The 20162-nt window shown below is 41.8% G+C and overlaps 6 protein-coding genes across 6 annotated transcripts; 4 read left to right on the top strand and 2 right to left on the bottom strand.

Annotated features, from left to right (window-relative positions):
• Positions 1-829: 829 nt before the first annotated feature.
• SS1G_05113 (hypothetical protein) lies at positions 830-4752 on the top strand (the record flags this gene model as incomplete). Its single annotated transcript, XM_001593635.1, has 5 exons — positions 830-1138; positions 1189-1603; positions 1727-2058; positions 2155-4364; positions 4698-4752. The coding sequence occupies 5 exons, from the start codon at positions 830-832 to the stop codon at positions 4750-4752; spliced, it is 3321 nt and encodes a 1106-aa protein (XP_001593685.1).
• A 266-nt stretch (positions 4753-5018) lies between these two features.
• SS1G_05112 (laccase precursor) lies at positions 5019-7128 on the bottom strand (the record flags this gene model as incomplete). Its single annotated transcript, XM_001593634.1, has 7 exons — positions 5019-5526; positions 5579-5727; positions 5782-6315; positions 6361-6406; positions 6463-6896; positions 6948-7006; positions 7056-7128. The coding sequence occupies 7 exons, from the start codon at positions 7126-7128 to the stop codon at positions 5019-5021; spliced, it is 1803 nt and encodes a 600-aa protein (XP_001593684.1).
• A 309-nt stretch (positions 7129-7437) lies between these two features.
• On the top strand, positions 7438-7798 carry SS1G_05111 (predicted protein; the record flags this gene model as incomplete). Its single annotated transcript, XM_001593633.1, has 2 exons — positions 7438-7500; positions 7661-7798. 2 exons carry the CDS (start codon positions 7438-7440, stop codon positions 7796-7798), a joined length of 201 nt encoding a protein of 66 aa, XP_001593683.1.
• Positions 7799-9710: 1912 nt separating this feature from the next.
• On the bottom strand, positions 9711-11122 carry SS1G_05110 (hypothetical protein; the record flags this gene model as incomplete). Its single annotated transcript, XM_001593632.1, has 2 exons — positions 9711-10975; positions 11029-11122. 2 exons carry the CDS (start codon positions 11120-11122, stop codon positions 9711-9713), a joined length of 1359 nt encoding a protein of 452 aa, XP_001593682.1.
• A 2881-nt stretch (positions 11123-14003) lies between these two features.
• Positions 14004-16064, top strand: SS1G_05109 (hypothetical protein; the record flags this gene model as incomplete). Its single annotated transcript, XM_001593631.1, has 5 exons — positions 14004-14107; positions 14259-14352; positions 14402-14735; positions 14788-14871; positions 14998-16064. 5 exons carry the CDS (start codon positions 14004-14006, stop codon positions 16062-16064), a joined length of 1683 nt encoding a protein of 560 aa, XP_001593681.1.
• A 2097-nt stretch (positions 16065-18161) lies between these two features.
• On the top strand, positions 18162-19125 carry SS1G_05108 (hypothetical protein; the record flags this gene model as incomplete). Its single annotated transcript, XM_001593630.1, has 4 exons — positions 18162-18272; positions 18770-18931; positions 18987-19056; positions 19106-19125. 4 exons carry the CDS (start codon positions 18162-18164, stop codon positions 19123-19125), a joined length of 363 nt encoding a protein of 120 aa, XP_001593680.1.
• Positions 19126-20162: the final 1037 nt, after the last annotated feature.

The raw sequence follows: 20162 nt of genomic DNA, 5'->3' as shown, positions 1-20162 counted from the left end.
ACTTTCAAGTGCGATACTGTCTAATATTTGAAATTTAAGTCATACATCCACGGTGTTTAGTAGCCTGGGTTAGCAGACTAGATTCCAAAGTCCGAATGTCTCAAAAGTTGTAATCGTTTATGAATTATTTAATTCTTAGAAGGAATTCGGTTTTTTTCAAGTAGATCCGATTTTTCAAGCGAAGATCATGCATGTTACCTCTTTAGATCGTTTTGGATTTCTCCAACGACATGAAGAATCAAAAGTTCTCATTGTTAAACTACTAGATACTCTGCATAAATCAACACAAATTTTGATGCAGGAACACAAGCCTGGAAATTGTCGGTTTTAACTTCGACTAATATTCATCCCATGCATACTTGGTTGCAAAACCCACCACATCCGATCCACAACACTTAAACTTGTCCCGATATGTAAATATCGCCGTTGCGGGATGAGCTGAAAGAAAGTATGATGATATCAATCTTTAGTGGCCCGTGGGTTTCGAGTGAATGTTGCTCGATAACAATTGTTCGAGGATATTTCACGAATCTGCATCTCACACAACTTAAATTCCATATTTTAGAATTTCTTACATTACTGTTCGTGCCCTACAAATCAGTGTCTTTTTTTTTACAGTGTGTTCATCCAAGCAATTTCCAAAGGGGCTCTTACGTTGACTAGAGCCTTATTAGGAGTCAAGAACAACAAGTCTTTCGGACATAACTTCTGACGTTATACTCATAAATATTAGCTCACTACCGACTGGAATTTTCACGAGACGTGATAATTTTCCCAAGTGATAGATCCTAGATTGCATCTCTGTCGGTTTCTGTTGTCCGGAATACAAATGGCGATAAATCCAGAGACTTCAGAAGTTCCTTCAGATTGTGGAAAGCGGTTGGCTGCCCATTATATACATCAAGTTGCCATCGATGATCCTCATCGAATATGCATATCCATACCATTGACTTTCGAGCCACGTGATGGATTCGAGGACATTACGTTCTGTCAACTCGACAAAGCCATAGATGTCGCCTCGATATGGGTTGAAGAAAAAATTGGCATTGGGAAAGACTACGAATCTATTGCCTACATTGGTCCACATGATCTGCGGTATATATTATTAATGATAGCCGCGATCAAAACTGGACACAAGGTACGACATTCTCTTTATCATCATTCTCAATAATGACTTACTTTTGACAGCTTTTTGTACCATCCCCTCGAAACAGCCTAGAGGCTCATGTCAAATTACTAAAAGACTACCGATGTGAGAATTTTTTGTTCGCGGGGGATTCACCATCTTCTTGCAAAATTGTAAATGGCATTCAAAATCAAATCGATCTTCGAACCATAGCTGTCCCTACCTTGAATCACTTTCTCCATCCTTCATTCGATGCCCCTCATTATGAGTATAGCGCAACCTATGACGAAGCGAGGTTTCAGCCTTTCGTTGCAATGCACACATCTGGGACCACAGGGATACCCAAGCCCATTGTAATCCCCCAAGGTGTTATTACAGGTCTTGATGCTTCTCAAAAAGCTTCTTCACTTTTTGGCATTTGCACAGGTTCTGATTACTGGCGAGGCTTACGATGCTTCTTAACATTCCCATTATTCCGTAAGTATTCCATTTTCTACTCTTCGGCTTCAAATTGGAAGTTCTGATTTATGTTTACGGCTGAAACATCCTCTCCCCCAAAGAGCTTTTATCAATATATTTCTTACGCATTACCATGAACAGATGCCGCCGGAGTGAGTAGGGTCATGACTGCTTTGTTCTTTAATCAAATAGCAGTACTTCCACCCCCTGTTCCATTAACTGCGGAGATAGCAAATGAGGTTCACATGCATGGTAACGTGCAGGCCGCGGACTTACCTCCTTCAGTGCTAGTTGAAATCTCAAAGGTTCCTGAATATCTAGATAACCTTCATCATCTCACCCACATCATGACAGGAGGTGGACCATTGCCTAATAGAGCTGGAGATATCATCAATTCTCATACTCGATTATTTGTGAGTTTTGGATCGACAGAGACGGGGCATATTCAAGGTGCTGTACCACCCAGAGAGAATGTAAGCATTCGACACCCATATTCTCTTTCCTTGAGGGACTTTATATAAAGAGCTCACTCACTTTGATAAACCGCTAATAAAGTCATATTGAATCAGTGGGATTACTTCGATTTTTCCACGGCATTCGGTGTTGAAATGCGTCATCACTCAGATGAACTCTATGAATTCGTCATCATTCGTGATCCATCAGTAGAAGCTTATCAGGGAATCTTTTATACATTCCCCGATCTTTTAGAATACAAAACGCGCGACCTTTTTTCGAAGCACCCCACAACGAAAAATCTCTGGCGTCACGAGGGCCGTTCTGATGATATTATCGTCTATTCCACAGGAGAAAAGTTCAATCCAATTAGCATGGAGAATGCTTTGAATTCTCACCCAGAGGTTAAAACTGCTATAGTTTCTGGTACTAAGAAATTTCAATCATCCTTATTAATTGAGCCAGTCGATCCGAAGAAGTCTAGCGAGTCGCTCCTAGATGAAATTTGGCCGACAATAAAAACGGCAAATAGTAATTGTCCCGCACACGCACGAATAATGGGCAAAGACTTTGTGACGTTTACCAAGAGAGATAAACCAATTCCTCGAGCTGGGAAAGGAACAGTGCAGCGAAAGCAAGCTGAAAAACTATACGAGACAGAACTCAATGATCTTTATGCACCGAAGAGTGCTGGGCACCACGTGAACGGAGACAACACAAATGGAAACAACTGCGCTCCTCACGAAGCCAGCTCTGACCTAGAGAGTACAATTCTTCAAGCCATTTCAAGTTTATCAGGATTTGAGAATTTCTCTTCATCTGATGATTTCTTTGAGCAGGGTTTGGACTCTCTAGGTGTGATATCCTTAGCGAGAGCATTAAATTCAGCATTCGGATCCCAAAGCCCTCCGCGAAAATCATTACCAGAGTCAATGATATATGCAAATCCAAGTGCAGAGAAATTAGCACGCGCCTTATCCGGCGCAGTCAAAAATGAAAATGAAAATCATGATGAGATGAAGAAAGAATACGAACGTTTCGTGTTTGACCTACCTATTGCTGCTCGACCACCGATACCAGCTAAGGGGCCCAAGGTATTTCTATTAACTGGATCTACTGGCTCTTTAGGCTCGTATATTTTGAGTACCCTACTTGAAGAAGATAAGTCGTGCAAGATTTATTGCCTGAATAGAGGCGGCGATTCCAAGGAGCGCCAGCATAGGTCGAACACATCCAAGGGTCTCTCAACAGATTTCGAGCGTGTGGAATTCATCAGCATGGCGACAGGTCCTGCAGAGCCTTGGCTAGGTGTAAAACTTGCACAATATCAGAAGCTACTCAATGAAGTCACGCACATCGTCCATAATGCATGGCATGTTGACTTCAACGTATCGCTTAGCCAATTTTGTGCAACGCATATTCGTCGCATTCGTCAATTAATTGATTTCGCTGCACATTCAAAACACGGTTGTTCCATCCACTTTATTTCCAGCATTAGCACGGTTGGAAACTGGGATGTTAATGCTCATAAATCAAGCTCATCCACTCATAATGACTATCCCACACAATCCCACCAAAAACCAGAACAAACATCCGCGCAACCCCTCGTGCCGGAACTTCCATTCGAAGATTGGTCGCTTCCGCAAGGTTTAGGATACGGACAAGCGAAATTTATCGCGGAGAGATTATTTATCTCCGCGTGTCGTGTTTCTCACATCCCCATCTCCATCTACCGCGTAGGACAAATAGCCGGTCCGAAAAGTAGCAAAGGAAAGTGGAACGAACAAGAATGGTTCCCGCTGATATTGAAATCTTCAAAATATATGAAAATACTTCCATCTACACTTGGGCCTCTAGAAACTATCGATTGGATCCCTGTTGATATTCTTGGAAAAGTAATTTATGAACTCGTTACTACGTTGTCTTGCAATTCGCAATCTCAAATATCCGACTCCAATCCCACCAGTACGTCTACAGAACCTACATCTACCCCAAAAATCTACCACCTCACCAACCCCCACCGAACAACCTACTCCCGCACCATCCTCCCCCATCTAAAAACCCACTTCGCGCTCCCCACAATCCCTTTCAGCGAATGGGTACATCATCTTCGATATACCGCTTCTACAACGATATCAGATAAAGAAATTAATGATAATCCCGCTGTGAAGATCCTTTCATTCTATGAGGATTTAGTAGAGAGGGAGAAGGAGGGGAAGAAGCAGGTTTGGCTTGATACGAGGAGAGCGGTGGAGGGGAGTAGGATGTTGAGGGATTTGAGGGAGGTGGATGAGGGGTGTGTGGGGAGTTGGTTGGTGCAGTGGGGGTTTGTTTAGGTGGGGGGGGTTGGGGATGAGGGTTTTTTAGGGGGGCAGGGGGGTGAGATGTTGAGGAAGGTAGGAAGGGGGTGTTTTGGAATGGGATTTTGAGATTTGGGTGGAGATTAGATACCTAGTTTGTGTCTATTTTGATTGGTTGATCTCAAGAAGTCGAGTTAAATGGTTTTGATTTTGATTCAACGGAGTGAGTATATATATAAAGGAAGAGCACTTGTATGTATAGTAGTTCGCAGTATCTTAGAATATTTGGAAGACGTAATCATACTATTTTCAATCCGTCACCTAAACATTATATACATGTTAATAAGACTCAATCTTAGACTTCTCACATATCACACATATGCCCAAGTAAGATTAGAAGAAATAAAGACTTGAAAACAAAATACACAAATCTATTTCCATTGATTAATTAATCCATCATACTCGAGTAAACTCTCTGTTATTATTATCACAAAAGCGCCTTGCCCCCTTTCCCACTGATAAAACAAAATAAAATAAAAAAAAAGCATAAAAAGAAACTATACATCACAAACAATACCCCTCCAATATTGCAATGAAAAAAGAAAACCCTAATTAATTATCCCTTATTTCCCCCATACCCCATACTCCAAACCCCAAACCTAATGACCTCATCCAAACCCTCAACGTCTCAGACCCGAATCAATCTCATCCACCTCCCCCCCAGCATCCGTATATGCATCCCAATCCCTACAAGTCTCACTCACCACCTGCGGAATCATGCCCCTCTGATCCCTACCCTGAGCCACCAAATCCGGCCTCTCGAAAATATTCACCAGTAAGCCCGCACTAACATGCGAACTCGTATGACAATGAAAAGGCCACACGCCGGGATTATCAGCCACGAATTCGAGAACGATGAAACTGGGGTCGGAGGGTGAGCCGGAACGCATCAGTTGGGTGTCTCGACGGAGGGGGTTGCTAGGGTTCGTGATGCTGCCGTCCCAGGTTCCGCGGCCTTCGGCTAGCACGAAGAAATCGTGTCCGTGTAGGTGCATGGGGTGCGGGGTGTCCCAGAGATTGGTGACGTGGAGGCGGATGGAGGGGTGTGTGGAGAAGTTGTAGATGTTCCAATCTTTGGGGAGAGGGGCGAGTGGGGTTCCTTCGCTAGCGAGGAGGAGGAGGGGTGAACTGGGTGGGGTTAGTTTGTGCATGGGGAGATGTGGTACAATATTAAGCTTACTTGTAGTTTGCTCTAAAGGTCGAGTTATTCACCGTGAAGAGCGCATTGCCTGATCCGTTTACACCAACATTTATTTCCATGTGTTGCGTGATTGATGGAACATCGGGTGGTTTTATCGTTGTGTAAGGCGTGGTTAAATATAACGGGTCCTGCGTGAGATGTCAGCATATCCAACAATCAACAAGTGAAATGACAAGGCTGACACTAGCACAATCATTACTGTCCCACGATACACCTGTCGTTGTCGGTGCAAGTGTTGTATTTGCGTTTTCATAATAAATTGCTGCAAGACCATGAGGGTTTGTACAGGTCAAACGCATGCATGGAACATCCAAATCAGATCGCATCCAGACAGCATCAGTTGATTCCCCTGATGCCATTACCAACACATCCGCTCTTTGACCGATCGCAAGAGTTACCACGTCAGTCGTATAAGGAATGATTGGAACATAATCGACCGCGATGACCTGAAGCTGATGTCCATCAATGGAGAATTTTTGAGTGCCTGAACTACCAGCGTTGATAAGTCGGAGACGGTGTCTTTTGCCTTTGATAAATTTAAATTTTGACAACCCGGCACCTGAAGTACAGGTACCACCCATAGTGGAGTTACAGTTGTAGTTTCCTTTTCCGTTGATTAGGTTGTTGTCAACATTTGGAAAGACTGGTCCATTCGGAACTTTCTCCACCACGCCTTCAATCATGCTACGATAGGACTCGTGAATATAGTCAGACTGCTAGATATTAGTACTAAAGACGACAGCAAGATAAGAGTAACTAACCAACATGACTGGACCAAGGTCAATATCATGATCGACATGATTGGGGCTATAAAGAATTAGCGGGTGACTTAGACATGTGACTGGTGAGTGACAGTCTCTTACCCATAAATAACTAAAGGCCCAAACAGACCATCATTATACTGAGCACTGAAGTGAGAGTGATACCAGCTGCTTCCAAAAGATTCGGCTCGAAATTCATATGTGAAACTACTACCGGGTGCAATGGGGCACTGAGAGACCGATGGTACTCCATCCGCCCAAGGACTCAATTTCTGTGGTTGACCATGCCAATGAAGACTCAATCCTTCTTTTCCGTTGTCAGTAATATTATTTGTGACTCTGACATTAATTACATCCCCCCAGTTCGCTTCGATGAGTGGTCCAGGAAATTGATCATTTATTAGGATAACATTCTTGTGATATCCATCTGGTGCTTTGATGGATCTAGATACTGTGAGATCATAGTATCGTGTCTTTCCAGTATTAGGTGGGATTTGTCCTGGTTGCGCATTTCCCCAAGGGTATGTGGAAGACGTCTTAGCGTATGTTAGCTATGAATTAAGGTGTTTGATACTAAGTGAACATACATCGTCTGGTAGGAATGGAGGAAGTGTTGTTGCATTCAAACATCCATATGTAGACACCCCTATGAGAACAGTCAGTATGCCTAATTCCTATAGTTTTGAATAACTCACCATTAGTAGAATACTGAGATAGCGAAGCATGCAATGATGCTGCCCTGGTAAGCAATCCTTTCAACCATGCCATCTTGATGTTTAACGGTGCGGGTGTGCAAATGCTGTGTAATTATTAGCCCGTGGCTTTTTAACGAAGGGATAAAATAGGGAGAAAGTAGAGGATTTATAAAAGAACTGCAGTCTACTGTCTGCCAGCCTAGTAGCTATGATAAGATATTTTGACGTAGAAAATTCAGCTGGGCGTCGATTTGACTCTGATGGAGAGTCGAAGAAGAAATAACTTTAAGGAGGCTGAGTGAGAATGGTCAGTCAACTTGGGCTTCTTGTTTGAGGTACCTGTACATATATGTCTCTGCATAATAGATTTTGCACTCAAAAAATGACAAACAACAAGCAAAGCAATGTCGTTGGGAAACAATTTCCTATTCTCAAATACAACATGGTAACCTAGGCAAAAAGACGGGAAAGCGGGAAAGTCATCAAACCATGCAGCAGATCATGCAAGACCGACCAAGTCTTGAAAAAACCCGCGGCATTTCTAATTTCTTCCTATTCCTATTATCTTACTACTTTTCGTTGGCATAATCTTGTGTATTTCACAGCCCTTTGCGCGAAACATTTCCAATCGGGAGCTCAAAACAGTTTTCTGCCAATCCAATATCAATATCTTGGAATATTGCAGCCCCGATGACGAGAGTATTGTCATAGAAATGTTGGTGGTGGCAGCAAACCTGACCTGAGTACATTTGCGTTTCGGGAGAAAAAACGACCCAATCGCATTGTCCAGTCGGCGTTTAGCTGAATCCCTGACAGAGAAGACTTAAACCAATCTTGGAAATCTTAGATGTGGTAGAAAATCACCAGTCCTGCAGAAGAGGCGTTTACGACCCGTGTCCTTGGCTTTCGGAATTTAGGAATATTCCCATCAGACATGTTGCCATCGCAACTATGCGACTCCGGAAATTGTTGAGATCTTGTTTCCATGACAAGTTGCTGGGATGATCAAGAATCGACGACATAATGCGTTGCTCTGGGAAGTGGCTGCAGATTTGCAAATGAATATCGTTGTGTTGTCCTACGTCGGCAGGGTAGGCATGTGGCCGTGTGGCCTGTACGAAGTACAAGATAAATACCGAAATGCGGAGGATCATTGGCGTGCGGCTGGCCACCATCAGCTGATAAAAATCTTCGTATATTTCTGGTGTTTCCATTTGCATGATGCGGCACTCATAAACAAGTCTCTGGGGGTAAGCAGAAAATACACAATTTAGTTGGAATCCGCCTGCTCGAGCGACGCCCGACATGCAAAGCCTCCCCTATCCTTGCGCAGATCATCGTGCGACAGATATAGATAGATATTACTCAGCTACCTAGCTGTATACTAATTCTCTGCCTCAGAATTCTCAATATCAGAAGACCAATTATATATTTAAATGTCTCGAATTCTAAGATACAAGTGTAACTCAACGATCTGATCACATGAGTATTGATCTGCCATGCACCAATGGTACTCCGTATTACTAGCATGTATCGATCCGGGGAAGGAGTCTATTTTATTTCAAGCCAAAATGCTATACGTTTCACATCAGACCTGCGTTATTAATAGAAAGAGAGATAGATAGACAATTTCTCATTCGCAAACCGCAGACCGCAGACCACCCACCACGTGGCTCCTTACCAATATATCTCAAGAATAGCATATTACTACCAAATGTCTTTCCACAAGTCATCAAATAATGTCCAGCTCTTATGAATTTTGAATGGGGAACCCTATCATTTTTTCATTTCACAACTATAAGATGCAACCTAAGATCTTGGGGACGCGTGGGGACACGTCAAAAGTTTTAGAGCCCCCTGCTGCTTCTAATCCTTCTAAGCTCAGTGACAAGTCAGTTTCTAAATTCTTTCAAAAGCGTGTCAGGATTTCTTCCCGAAATATATGTGAAAAATAGTTTATATGCTGGAATTCAAGTTTGGTATGAAGTCCCGCAGGGAGGCATCTGATTTCTTTAAAATGTGAAGTGGATATGCCTCAAATTTCAGCAACAGTCATGAAACAAACCATCAGGCTTCATACCAATAGTAGTCTGAGTGCTATAGCATCAACTCGAAAAATGATTCCTCTTACTTGTTTGCACATTTCATCATCCAAGAAATTAGATTCAAAGAGAATTGTCATCTCATATTTCCCTTTCAACTTCTCTGCTCATAAGAACAAAAATTAGGAAGCTCCTCTGCTCCTATCTCATCATCCCACACTATGCCCAAACCAAATTTTATGATTTAAACCCATCAACTCCCAATTATCTGTAGTACGGTTTGCCCATCTACCCACCGGATCTTGTTCGCTGCACGCAAGTATTAGACGTCGCTGCATTTCCCCCATTGCGTTCATTTATCATGATCATACAAATTCTCCAAAACTGAACAGAATCATGACACACCAATTTTCAATTGACGCCCAAAACTCCAAAAGGTTCCTTCCGAATCCGAGTCCCCATTTTCCCACTCAAAATTGTAGTGAATCCCCCAAGCCCAGCCCATCAAACACCTGTAACAGGAAAAGCTACTGTTCCACCCCATTTCATCAAAACATTCGTCGATGCCAAACACGAATATATTTATACAAGAAGACTTTCATAGCCCTTCTCATTAATCGACAATCATCCACCAGATACTTCCAATGAAGGCAAGCAACAATACGGTAGTAAGAATTCCCGCCCCGACCTTATCAGCCGTAGTAACCGGCTTAGTTGATGAAAAACTGCTTGAGCTCTTGCCCGACCCAGCACTCGGATCCCCTTTACTCGTTCCACCGGTTGTATTAGTTACTGGTCCTGCGACCTGCTCAATGAGATTACTCTGAATAACCTCTAAAGCAGACATCTGTTCTCCTACACCATAAAATCCATCAAACCCGCCGGTTCTCCAATTGAGACCACAAGTACGTCCGTTATCTCCTCCAACACATGATGCCGCGGCCCCTGCAGCAGAGGGACGTAAGTAGGCCATAACGGCATCGTAGGTAAAGGGTGCCATTTTCGTTGTGGCAGCTAGCCAGCGAGCGAGGTATGCCTTGAAAGATTGTTGATCAATATTGCATTTCCCATTATTCTCACAGGCTACTTCCATCATGATGTTATTCTGGAAGAACACATGGGTGCCATTCAGTAAACCCTCAACACGTCCACGCCATATATCGCTTCCGTTGGTGTAATTATACATATTTGCCGCGCCGAGCAGAAAAGCCCCGGCGTTATAAGTCCACTGTATATGATTAAGCCTTGTACAGTTTATCGTATCGTCCGAGCCATCGTAAACATAGTAGTTTTCATCCATTAGTCCCACATTTTCCATCCAGTCCCAAGTTCTTTCTGCCCACTGTGCATATGTATCGTTGCCAGTATATTTTGCAAGTCGTGCACCCAAATTGAAGAAGCAGCCATTGGAGATGGAGTTTTTGTAATTATAGCCATTATTGAACGTAAAGATTTGCCATCGTAAGCCACCGCCACAAGTACTATCGTCCCAACGAGGGGCTTGGGTATTGAAAACTGCCTGCGCAAGAGCGAGCCATTGAGGTTTATTTGAAGGAGGATTTGGAAAGTTCACTTCGGCAGCAGACATGGCGGCCAACCCCCAGAATCCCTGGTCATCATTTCCCTCCGTTTTTGTTTGATTCGGGGTCATATAATCATTGTCGGGTCCCGTCTGCCACAGCATGGCCTCAGTGGTAACATCATTATATGACGAATCACCCGTATAATACCAATAGTCGATCAGCGAGCCGAACATTGCTCCTGCTTCCCACCAATAATATGGCGCTGGTAAATTTCCAGGTATGCCGCCCGTCTGATTTCCTGTGTAATAGGTCATCATGTCGTACGCGATGGTACTCGCCGCGCTCTTGATAGAGTCTGGATCCACAGTTAGTAAAGAAAATATGACGGCATGGGAGTAAGATACATACCTGGAGAAGTAAGATCTACTTCTATTGCATTAACTAGATGACTTCCAGCTATTAAAGCTGTAGCCAAAGCCGATGAAGACGTGGAGAGCTTCATGATTTAGAATGATATTTGTTTGTGCAATTTTGTGTAATGTAAATTAATAGGTATCGAGGCTGGAAATGCGCCGAGGTCAATGACGTCGAGAGACCAAGTGGTGAATTTGACGGAGCACGCAGAAATAAAGAATAGGACGAAAGAATCTCCAATTAAATTATATCCTGGCAATCGATCAAAATGCGATAGGAGAAACGATTGAATTACTCCACTTGCTCCAGTTTTCCAAGAACCGAGATCAACATTGAACGGTTGAACGATTGAAATGATTTTCGGGACAGCAAAAGTCCAAAAACCTAAGCCAACGAGCGATTTGATTGTAGCAAAGCAACAACCATCACCATGTTAAGATGGGTATTTACGGAATAAATGTTGTTTTGTTGAGGTTGTCGACAAGGATGGAAAATTCATCAAGAGAGGAGGTAATTGAAAATATTAAAAGGTAGATGTAAAGTAACCGTTGGCTGTTGTACAAGGTCGTAGTAATGGCTCTGTGTGTGGAATTCCCTCGTATTAATGGAAAGCACAGATGCGGAGGGAAACTTGATCTTGCGGGGAATGAAGTTGAAAAGTAAGGATGTGCGGCGAAGCAAGTCTTGGAACTCAATTCCAAGAATGTAATCTAAAAGAGGAATGAACTCTCGTCGGTATTTAGTTAAGCAGAATAGAGTAAAGTACATTACGGTGCAGTAAGTAGTTCACTTTGAGCAATAGGCTAAAGTAAATGTAAACGTGAGGAACAGACCTGACCTTGAAAGAAATATTGATGTTCCGAGGGGGAGAGGAGAAAAGAATAATTGAAAGCGACCGTGATGAAAAGAATTGAATTCAGAACCTCGTATTTCATTCCTTGGTAAATAAAAAGGCATAGAGGCATTTACAACTTTGTACAGATATCCGGTATTTACCTTGTAGCATCTACAATATCTGTCGAACGCTACAAGGTACATCGCTCGTTCAGCGCTGTTCAAATGATTATTGAATTGCTTGGTCCTCTCTTAACTACTACCCAGTAATATAATTCATCAACTCAGCCCAGACAATACTCACTCATTTGCTTACAGCCATGGTGGACTACACGTGCAGGTGGACTTCGCATAATTTCTAGGCCAACAGCAGGTAGTTGACTTGGCAAAGAGTGACGATTCAAAGTATCTCGGCGAGTTTATGGTGATGTGGCCGTCATATTATCTTGTCCCTGGACTGAGATTTGGAACTTTTAAACTTTTACTCTAGAAGGTAGGTTGGAATAAAGTTTGACTTGGTTTCGTTTCGCTCTTTCTTCCCTGAAAGGTTCAGTGGAGAAGGCACGAAATGGGTCGGGAAATCTCTCCGTGCTGTGTGCGGTTGTTGGCCGCTGCGTTTTGCATCGTGATCATGTGAGCGAGTTAAACATGAGCGACAGTGGGGTGTGAGTAGGCTCTGGCTTTTGAGGGCTGTTTTGTTGTGCTCTGCTGCAGCTGCAGATGATTTTCTTTATCCTCATGGTTTATTTCATCGATATGTGCGGGGTCCGTCAAAATTAAAGAGTTAAGTATAGAATATAGAAGTAGGAGAAGCCAGGCAGTATAATATTATTGATGAGACGCAGCTATCAGTTTACGTAAACAGAAGATAGTAAAATAGGTAAGAATAGATAATTATATCCTTTCCTTGGTCAATCAAATACAATGAACAACACATTGAAGATTGCTGTGTTTTAAGGCACAGTGCTCCTCAGAACGGGAGGAGTAGATTCCCTTCCTTGGAAGACCTACCGGTAGTCCGAGCATGCGGAGAATGATGTGCATCCCGTCTCAGGGTGAAGAACGATGTGAAGATAGACTCAAGAAATATCGATGAGATCCTATGAGATCTCCCGTTTCCTCGTATCGACAATTTCACCCGTGCTCGGGTCCTTCATCCTTTATAACACCCTGACCACTACCTTAATTTGCACGATTACTCCTCAAATTCGGGATGCCAAACTTCAAATAGGAACTTCAGCCGCTCCTTTCGTAACTATGAGTACCTGCGTAATATCTTCAAATAGAAATGGGATTTCATTTTCCTCCTTCTCATCCTCTGGTATGAGCACATTGGCACGGAGCACATTGGCACGGATCACATAATTAACAGCCTCACTGGTGTTAAAGGATTTTGCAACTTCCTCATGCAAGGCACACGAAATCGTCTATCCCACTGTCGCGCGTTTAGAGGAGGAAGGGGGAAGGAAAGATAAGATCTGAACAAGGATAGATTAAGGATAAGTCATGGGTTCGAAATAGATTCTTGAAATTTGATTGGAAGATATATTGGTCATTAATTATTGAAAATTATTCCGTACTAACATTTGAATTTAGCCAAACTCTTGTCCAATGGTAACCTTGTCTTTTCATGTCTGTCACTTCTATTTTTAAATATAGCAACGAAAAATGACACTTGGAATCCACACTCCAACAACAACAACAACATCATCATCTTGTTCTGCATCGTCAACATGATTACTATGATTACTGCAAATAATACGCAGCCTCAGCGTGGAGTATTTATTTTCATCAACAGCCCTATCTATATAGATCTGTATCTTTTTTATCCTTACCGCTGTTATCTTTAACCGTTACAGCCCTCATTCCTTATCGCCGCAAATTTATACATGTTGTTGACTCCCTCATTAGGGAGCCGGATCTTCTAACGCTGACTTCGAACTCTTCCTTTCCTTTGAATCTTGCGCGCGTCTAAAAGCTTTGGGACTTTTCACTCTTCCTCTCTTCCCTTTCTCTATTGATCCAGCCTTTTTCCTCAGGCTAGAATCCCATTTCAAAATTTCACATTTTCGCCTTCTCTTACTGGGCTTTTCATCTTCTCATACTTAGAATCTCATCATTGCCATATTCTCAAGATGGCAATGACTTCTTCAGAGTTTACATTAGCAGGATCATCTACAGCTTCTAAAAAGACACGTGCTTGCAGGCAGAAGTCAAAGACAGGGTGTACCACTTGCAAGTGAGTAAAAGTGGTGAATAAGACATCAATTGGTCCACTTGATCAATTGGGCGTTTCATAGTATGAAGTTTGTGGTTTCTTTCATCATACTAGATTTCATATGTTGAAAGCTAACCATATGAAAATTTGTTAACATATATTCTACTTTTAGAATACGGCGAGTCAAATGTGATGAGGCCAAACCATCGTGCATGCGATGCAAAAATTTCGGAAGGAAATGTGATGGCTATGAGTATAGTCCTAAGGTATGCCTTAATATGGTATTAATTATGACTTTGCTGATACCCATCATAGGATAAGCCGGCCTGGCTAATGGGCCCAACTATATCTACTGGGATATCTCAAGAGGTTATAGAAACTCCATTAGTTTCAATACCCCCTACTATTTCCGTAATAGACTTTGGAAATGAGCAAGAGGCTCAGTATTTTGATTTCTTCTGTAAAGAAACGGTGCTTGAGCTTGCTGGAGGTTCGGAAAAGAAACTATTCAACATCATCATCCTTCAGGCTTGTCATACCGACACGTCCGTCCGACATGCTGCTACCGCAATTGCTGCCTTGAGCAAAGCTATGAAAGCCTCGAAGTATCTGGATCAGGATGAAGGCGAAGCTGGGTTCCAGAGGATTTGTGAGTCTCAAATATTACTTGATAATTCGGTGCTAATCAGGTCATGCTACAGCCGATCAAGTAGAAATGCACCATCAATATGCTCTAAAGCAGTATGGAAAATCGCTTAGGTATCTTCGTAACCTCGTTCAGACCAGTCAGAATTCTTTGCGCATTCCTTTACTTGTTTCCCTTATTATTTTCTGCTTTGAGAATTTCCGTAAGCCTCATTTTTCTTAAATACATCCCCTTGAAGGTAATCACTAACTCTTTGACCTTATAGATGGCAATACTCAATTGGCAGATAAGCACATTTACAGTGCACTGAAAATGATGCACCATCATGAAGCATTTTCAAGTCATCCTCGTCACAATCTCTTGTTAAGTTCTCCTGCACCAGATCTGGTAGAAAATGAGATTGTTACCGCGTATCTCCACCTTGCCTTGGCGATAGTGACAAGACCAGATGATCCGGATTCATTGAGCTGCAAAGTTCTTGACCTCATCTCCGTCGATGTATCGCCACCCAATATTCCCCGGCGACTTGGCAATCTTGAAGAGGCCGAATTTCACTTAGAACATGTGCTATATCATTCTCTCCCAAGTATACCTAGAGCAGACCTTGAAAAACGCTTGGCATCTCCAGCTCTATCCCCTAAAGGTTTGGCAATCAGCTTCTCAAAACTTCAAAGGCTTCATCTGGAAGCGTCATCTCCAATTCTTACTGGTTTCGAATTTCCTATGTTCAGTTCCATTTTTCAGGATTGGCAGAGAGCATTCCAGCCAATCATTTCTTATGCACAATCTCCTCTGGGTAATGCAGATTATGTTGCTGCCACTACTCTTCAAATCAAAGCTCTTTGCATAGGACTTATGGGCCAAGGAGTCTTTCTTGACTACCGAATTTCTGATCACTTCCTTCCCATCTTTCGTCAAATCATTTCTCTCAGTCAAAATCTTGTTTCTGATCCCCGGTTCTTGAAGACGTTTGTCTTTGATGCGGGGATTATTCCTTCTCTTTTCGTTGTTATATACGCATGTCCTGATCAAAATATAAGGAGAGATGCGGTAATGATCTTACAGGAAGCAGCGCCTAGGCGTGAAGGTACTTGGGATGCTCTGAAAATTGCTACCATTGGACAAATGCTCCTGGAAGCCGAGGAAATTGGACCCATCAATACGCAATTAACCTTTTCGCCATTGGACGATATCAATGTGATGTCGCCGACATCTTATGAGAATGAAACACCGATACTTCAAACTCCAAGACCAAGGCGAAAATCTCTTCTTGTTTCTCCGCCTTTATGGCAACGTGGTCCAGAACGAGGTTTTGGCATCGACATTTCTTAATAGACTCTTCTCAGCATACTTGAAAGTTCGCATCGATCTGTTCATAGCCACCTTTTTGTCACTACCTTTGTGATCATAACAACATTTACTAGGTTCTTGACTCGAATACCATAGATTATTCAAGAAACATTTCGGCGATGTATCTGTCTGATAGCCTTGATAGAGCTCTCTTCTCGATATGCTAGTTTGACAGATAGATTTGGCATGTCAGAATGTACGCGCAACGACCTATCACATATCTCAGTTCGCCTTTATCTAACCATTCACAGAGTTCTGGATTTTCCTTTTCTCTTCTCTTGATATCAAAACCCAACAAGAAGCTGATACGCAATACGACTTCCCTACCAAATGCTGATTCGTTGGGTTTCAGTTTAACTTCTGCATTTATAAATCTATTTATAGATTTACTTCATTCATTCATTCCTCTTTTTTTCCTTTCAATTTCTCACGATAAACGAAGACATGTATTCTTTGTTCTTGACTACTCATATTTATATTTTCATTTCCTCACGACGATGTTTCTTTGTATTTTTATATATCCTATATTTAGTTCTCTTTTTGAGCGTGCATATACGGAGTATACAGCATAGCATTTAGAAGCAAGAATGCACCTAGGGGGTGAATTGGTGTTTACGGTGTTTTGGGCATGGGGGAGTTGGAGATTGGCGATAAAAGTATTTGAACTGTCGGAATTTTATCTTTCTTGGAATATGGGATTATGGTATGGAAATGTGGATAGAGAGAGATATACTAGGTATGCAGTTGAAGAGGAGAGGAAGGAAGGCGGGCTTGTTTTTGGATTTGGTGGTTTGGGGTTTTTGTAGATTAGATTGTTGGGGTTTGGTGGGATCTTTTTTTTTTGAGATATGATATGGTATGATATGATATGTTTTATGAGTAGATGAATGTACTCTATAAGATCTTGGATGTTTAGATGTTGTGAATGAAATCTGATTGATGGTTATATTACTATACCTGTTTTCATGTACTTATAAAATGAATTGAAAAATAAAAAACCAATGTGATTTTTCTTATTCAAGCCTTTTAAAACTTTCTCTATCTGCGCTCGCTGTTATCCATTCAGTGCGGAAGGAATGTATGCATTTTGATTTTAGATTTTAGATCTATCTGGACCTTGAGGATATCTCCATTCGTATATATAATCTTGTGTGGAGCATCAAGATATGATACAGCCCGCAGAATGAAGCGTGTATTATAATGGATTTTAAATCCGGGGAAGATGGTTCCTTCTTATACCTATTGGACAACTTGACCTCAATAAACTCAATATTAATGCAGTGGTTAACCACTGAGTAAAAGCAATGCATAATATATCCTCGACGCTCAAAATATAAATGATTCGCATTGACAAAATCGACAGCACTGACAATAGCACCATCACATTACGAGATTGATATTCGTTCCGCATTTGTTTCTTTGATGATTTTATGAAATCTTCAAGGTTTCGCCACTGTGACACAGCCATCTTTTTTTGACTTTTGAGAAGCAGCCGATGTCACAATGACCGGGGTTTTCATAGAGTATCACGTGGAAAATGAGCATGGCGCATGATGATTTTGATGGATGGCGGGCAGAATTGATTGCGTAGACAAGTTGGTAGGCAACTGGAATTAGAATGGATTCCGACGAAGCCGTTCGTATTCCAAGTCCAAGATAAATAAATTATATAGTAGCTAGCCTTTCATTTTGATACTGTAAACTTCATTGTTTTTATCGTTTCAATTTCTTTTAGATGCTCAATTGAATTAAATTTGGAGCTATTAGTTAGTAACCTACTTATTGATTCACTCCTCAAAGAAAGCAACTAGAGTATTAACCTTGAAAGTCCCCCTGGTAGATACCAATCACGTTTGGACTGCACTATTGTTTCGCTTCTAAACGTGCTCCAGAACCCCATTCAAACCATTTCATTACATCTTCCTTATCTCCAACACCAACAACGACTACCTACACAACTCAAATATTTACGACACAAATCTTTGCTGAGCTATTTTTCGTTCAGAGAGGAACCAAAACCAAAATTAACGACCTATTCTTCACGAACAAATCAATCCTCATACCTACACAAACGACATAATGGCCGACCACAGAGAACCTCAATATGATCCTTATATCCCAAGCGGAGGAGCTGCTGGTGCAGGTACCCAACAAGCAGGAGGTAACCAAAGGACGGCGGCATTACAAGCTGTAAGTTACATATGATATCCCGAAGGCCAGAGGAGTTGTCTGTCGATGGAGAAGAGTTTTGGAAGTCGATGGAGAGTTTTGTCATTCTGTCATCATTATGCATATGATGATTTTGCGACCGACCTTGCGATAACGATTCAACAAACGACGGGAATAAATATTGCGCTTAGTAGTCACGATTCCAATATATAATTTCGGCATGCGGATGGGATAGGAGGGTGTGTCGATTGTGTTGGTAATCGATCAATTATGCTATGTTGGTCTCGCTGTGAATGTGTTTTAGCCGCCGCCAACACGAGTGCCGACATATATTTTCTCGGAAGACAACGTCACGAATGGTTGCGACCATACCTATGCAACGATCTTCGAGAGTGATGTTCAGACTGCAAAGCTCTCCAAATCCTGAAGTGCTCCAAATTCAACAGACAGCTTTTGGCAACCCGCGGGTAACTCGGTTCATGCTGCAAAGCCTTGACTAATTATTCTTTTCTTCCTAGACTATCGATGATACTGTTGGTGTAATGCGCGAGAATATCAACAAAGTCTCAGAACGTGGTGCCCATTTAGATTCCCTTCAAGATAAAACCGATAGTCTCGCAGTTTCAGCACAAGGTTTCCGTCGTGGAGCCAACAGAGTCCGCAAACAGATGTGGTGGAAGGTAAATCGTTATACCTGATGCCAATCAGACGATTTATGCTAATATTCGGTTATAGGATATGAAGATGAGGATGTGCTTGGTTATAGGCATCATCATCTTGATCATTATCATTGTAGTTCCTGCTGGTAAGCTCCTTTAACTTGATTTGAATTTTCACATCTAATACAATTCTAGTCGTTGCTACAAAGCATTAAGTACAAACTGGTAATAGGAACGTGACGTGACGTGAATGATGGAATGCTTGGGTACAGAGATTACGAGAGAAAAGATACATGAAGGCTTGTACGGAATTTCATGGCACGAAACGCTGGACACGAGATCCTCTTGGGCTTTTGCATGAGAAACTCGCAAAGCTGGGAGAGCAACGAAAGGGTTTCTAGCGATTCAGGAGTTGACATTTTGAGATTTTTTACATGATCGGTTCTTCGTTTATTTTCTTTTTCTTCCTTTCTATGAAGGCGTCACTTTGATATCGTTTGACCTGATGAATCTATAATTCCCTGTTTTATCTTACTTTGATTTGACTCTGGTCATTGAGCATCTTCAAATAGATTATAAAAATGAATGAATGGATGGATGGATAGATTGATGGTTATTCAGCTCGAATTGGAATTTGTATCTTGTGGGATTTTGGTGATTGGTAATTGAATGAATGATTGAATGGATGGATGAATGGATGAATGGATGAATGGAGAGAGAGATTTATGACTTTTTATACCTGTGCCTATGGTCTGTGGTCTATGGCCTATGGCCTATAGTCTAGGGAGTGGATTGTGAGGTGTGAGATGTGAGAGTGATATGATTTTGTTGTTGTGGTTAAAAGGGAGGGGAGGGAGTAAGTGATGATGATGGTGGGTGAGTGATGGATGGTGGGTGATGTGTTTGATTGATATTTCCTCTTTGATAGATAGATCGATAGGTAGGTAGGTAATATAGGTTATTGGTACTGGATATGAGAGTTAAGATCTTAAGATCTTATATTCGCCGATTCGATATAGTAGCTAGTGATCTAGCATGCGGAGGATGGTGATACAGGGTACGTACGGTATGATAGACAGATTGAACACATAAAAAACACCTAGTGGAAATAGATAATACATCCTAAAGTATAAGTTCATTACGAAATGGTTACGTTAGAGCTTCCGTGGTGTCCATACTAGGTACGGAGTAGTTCATTTAGATTAGGACTAATTTTTGATATTGGGTCTTTGCTGCTAATGGATATAGATCA

Source organism: Sclerotinia sclerotiorum, genomic scaffold (assembly GCF_000146945.2).
Source record: "Sclerotinia sclerotiorum 1980 UF-70 scaffold_6 genomic scaffold, whole genome shotgun sequence".
Classification (NCBI taxonomy): Eukaryota; Fungi; Ascomycota; class Leotiomycetes; order Helotiales; family Sclerotiniaceae; genus Sclerotinia; species Sclerotinia sclerotiorum.
This window is presented reverse-complemented; position numbering and strand designations above follow the sequence as displayed.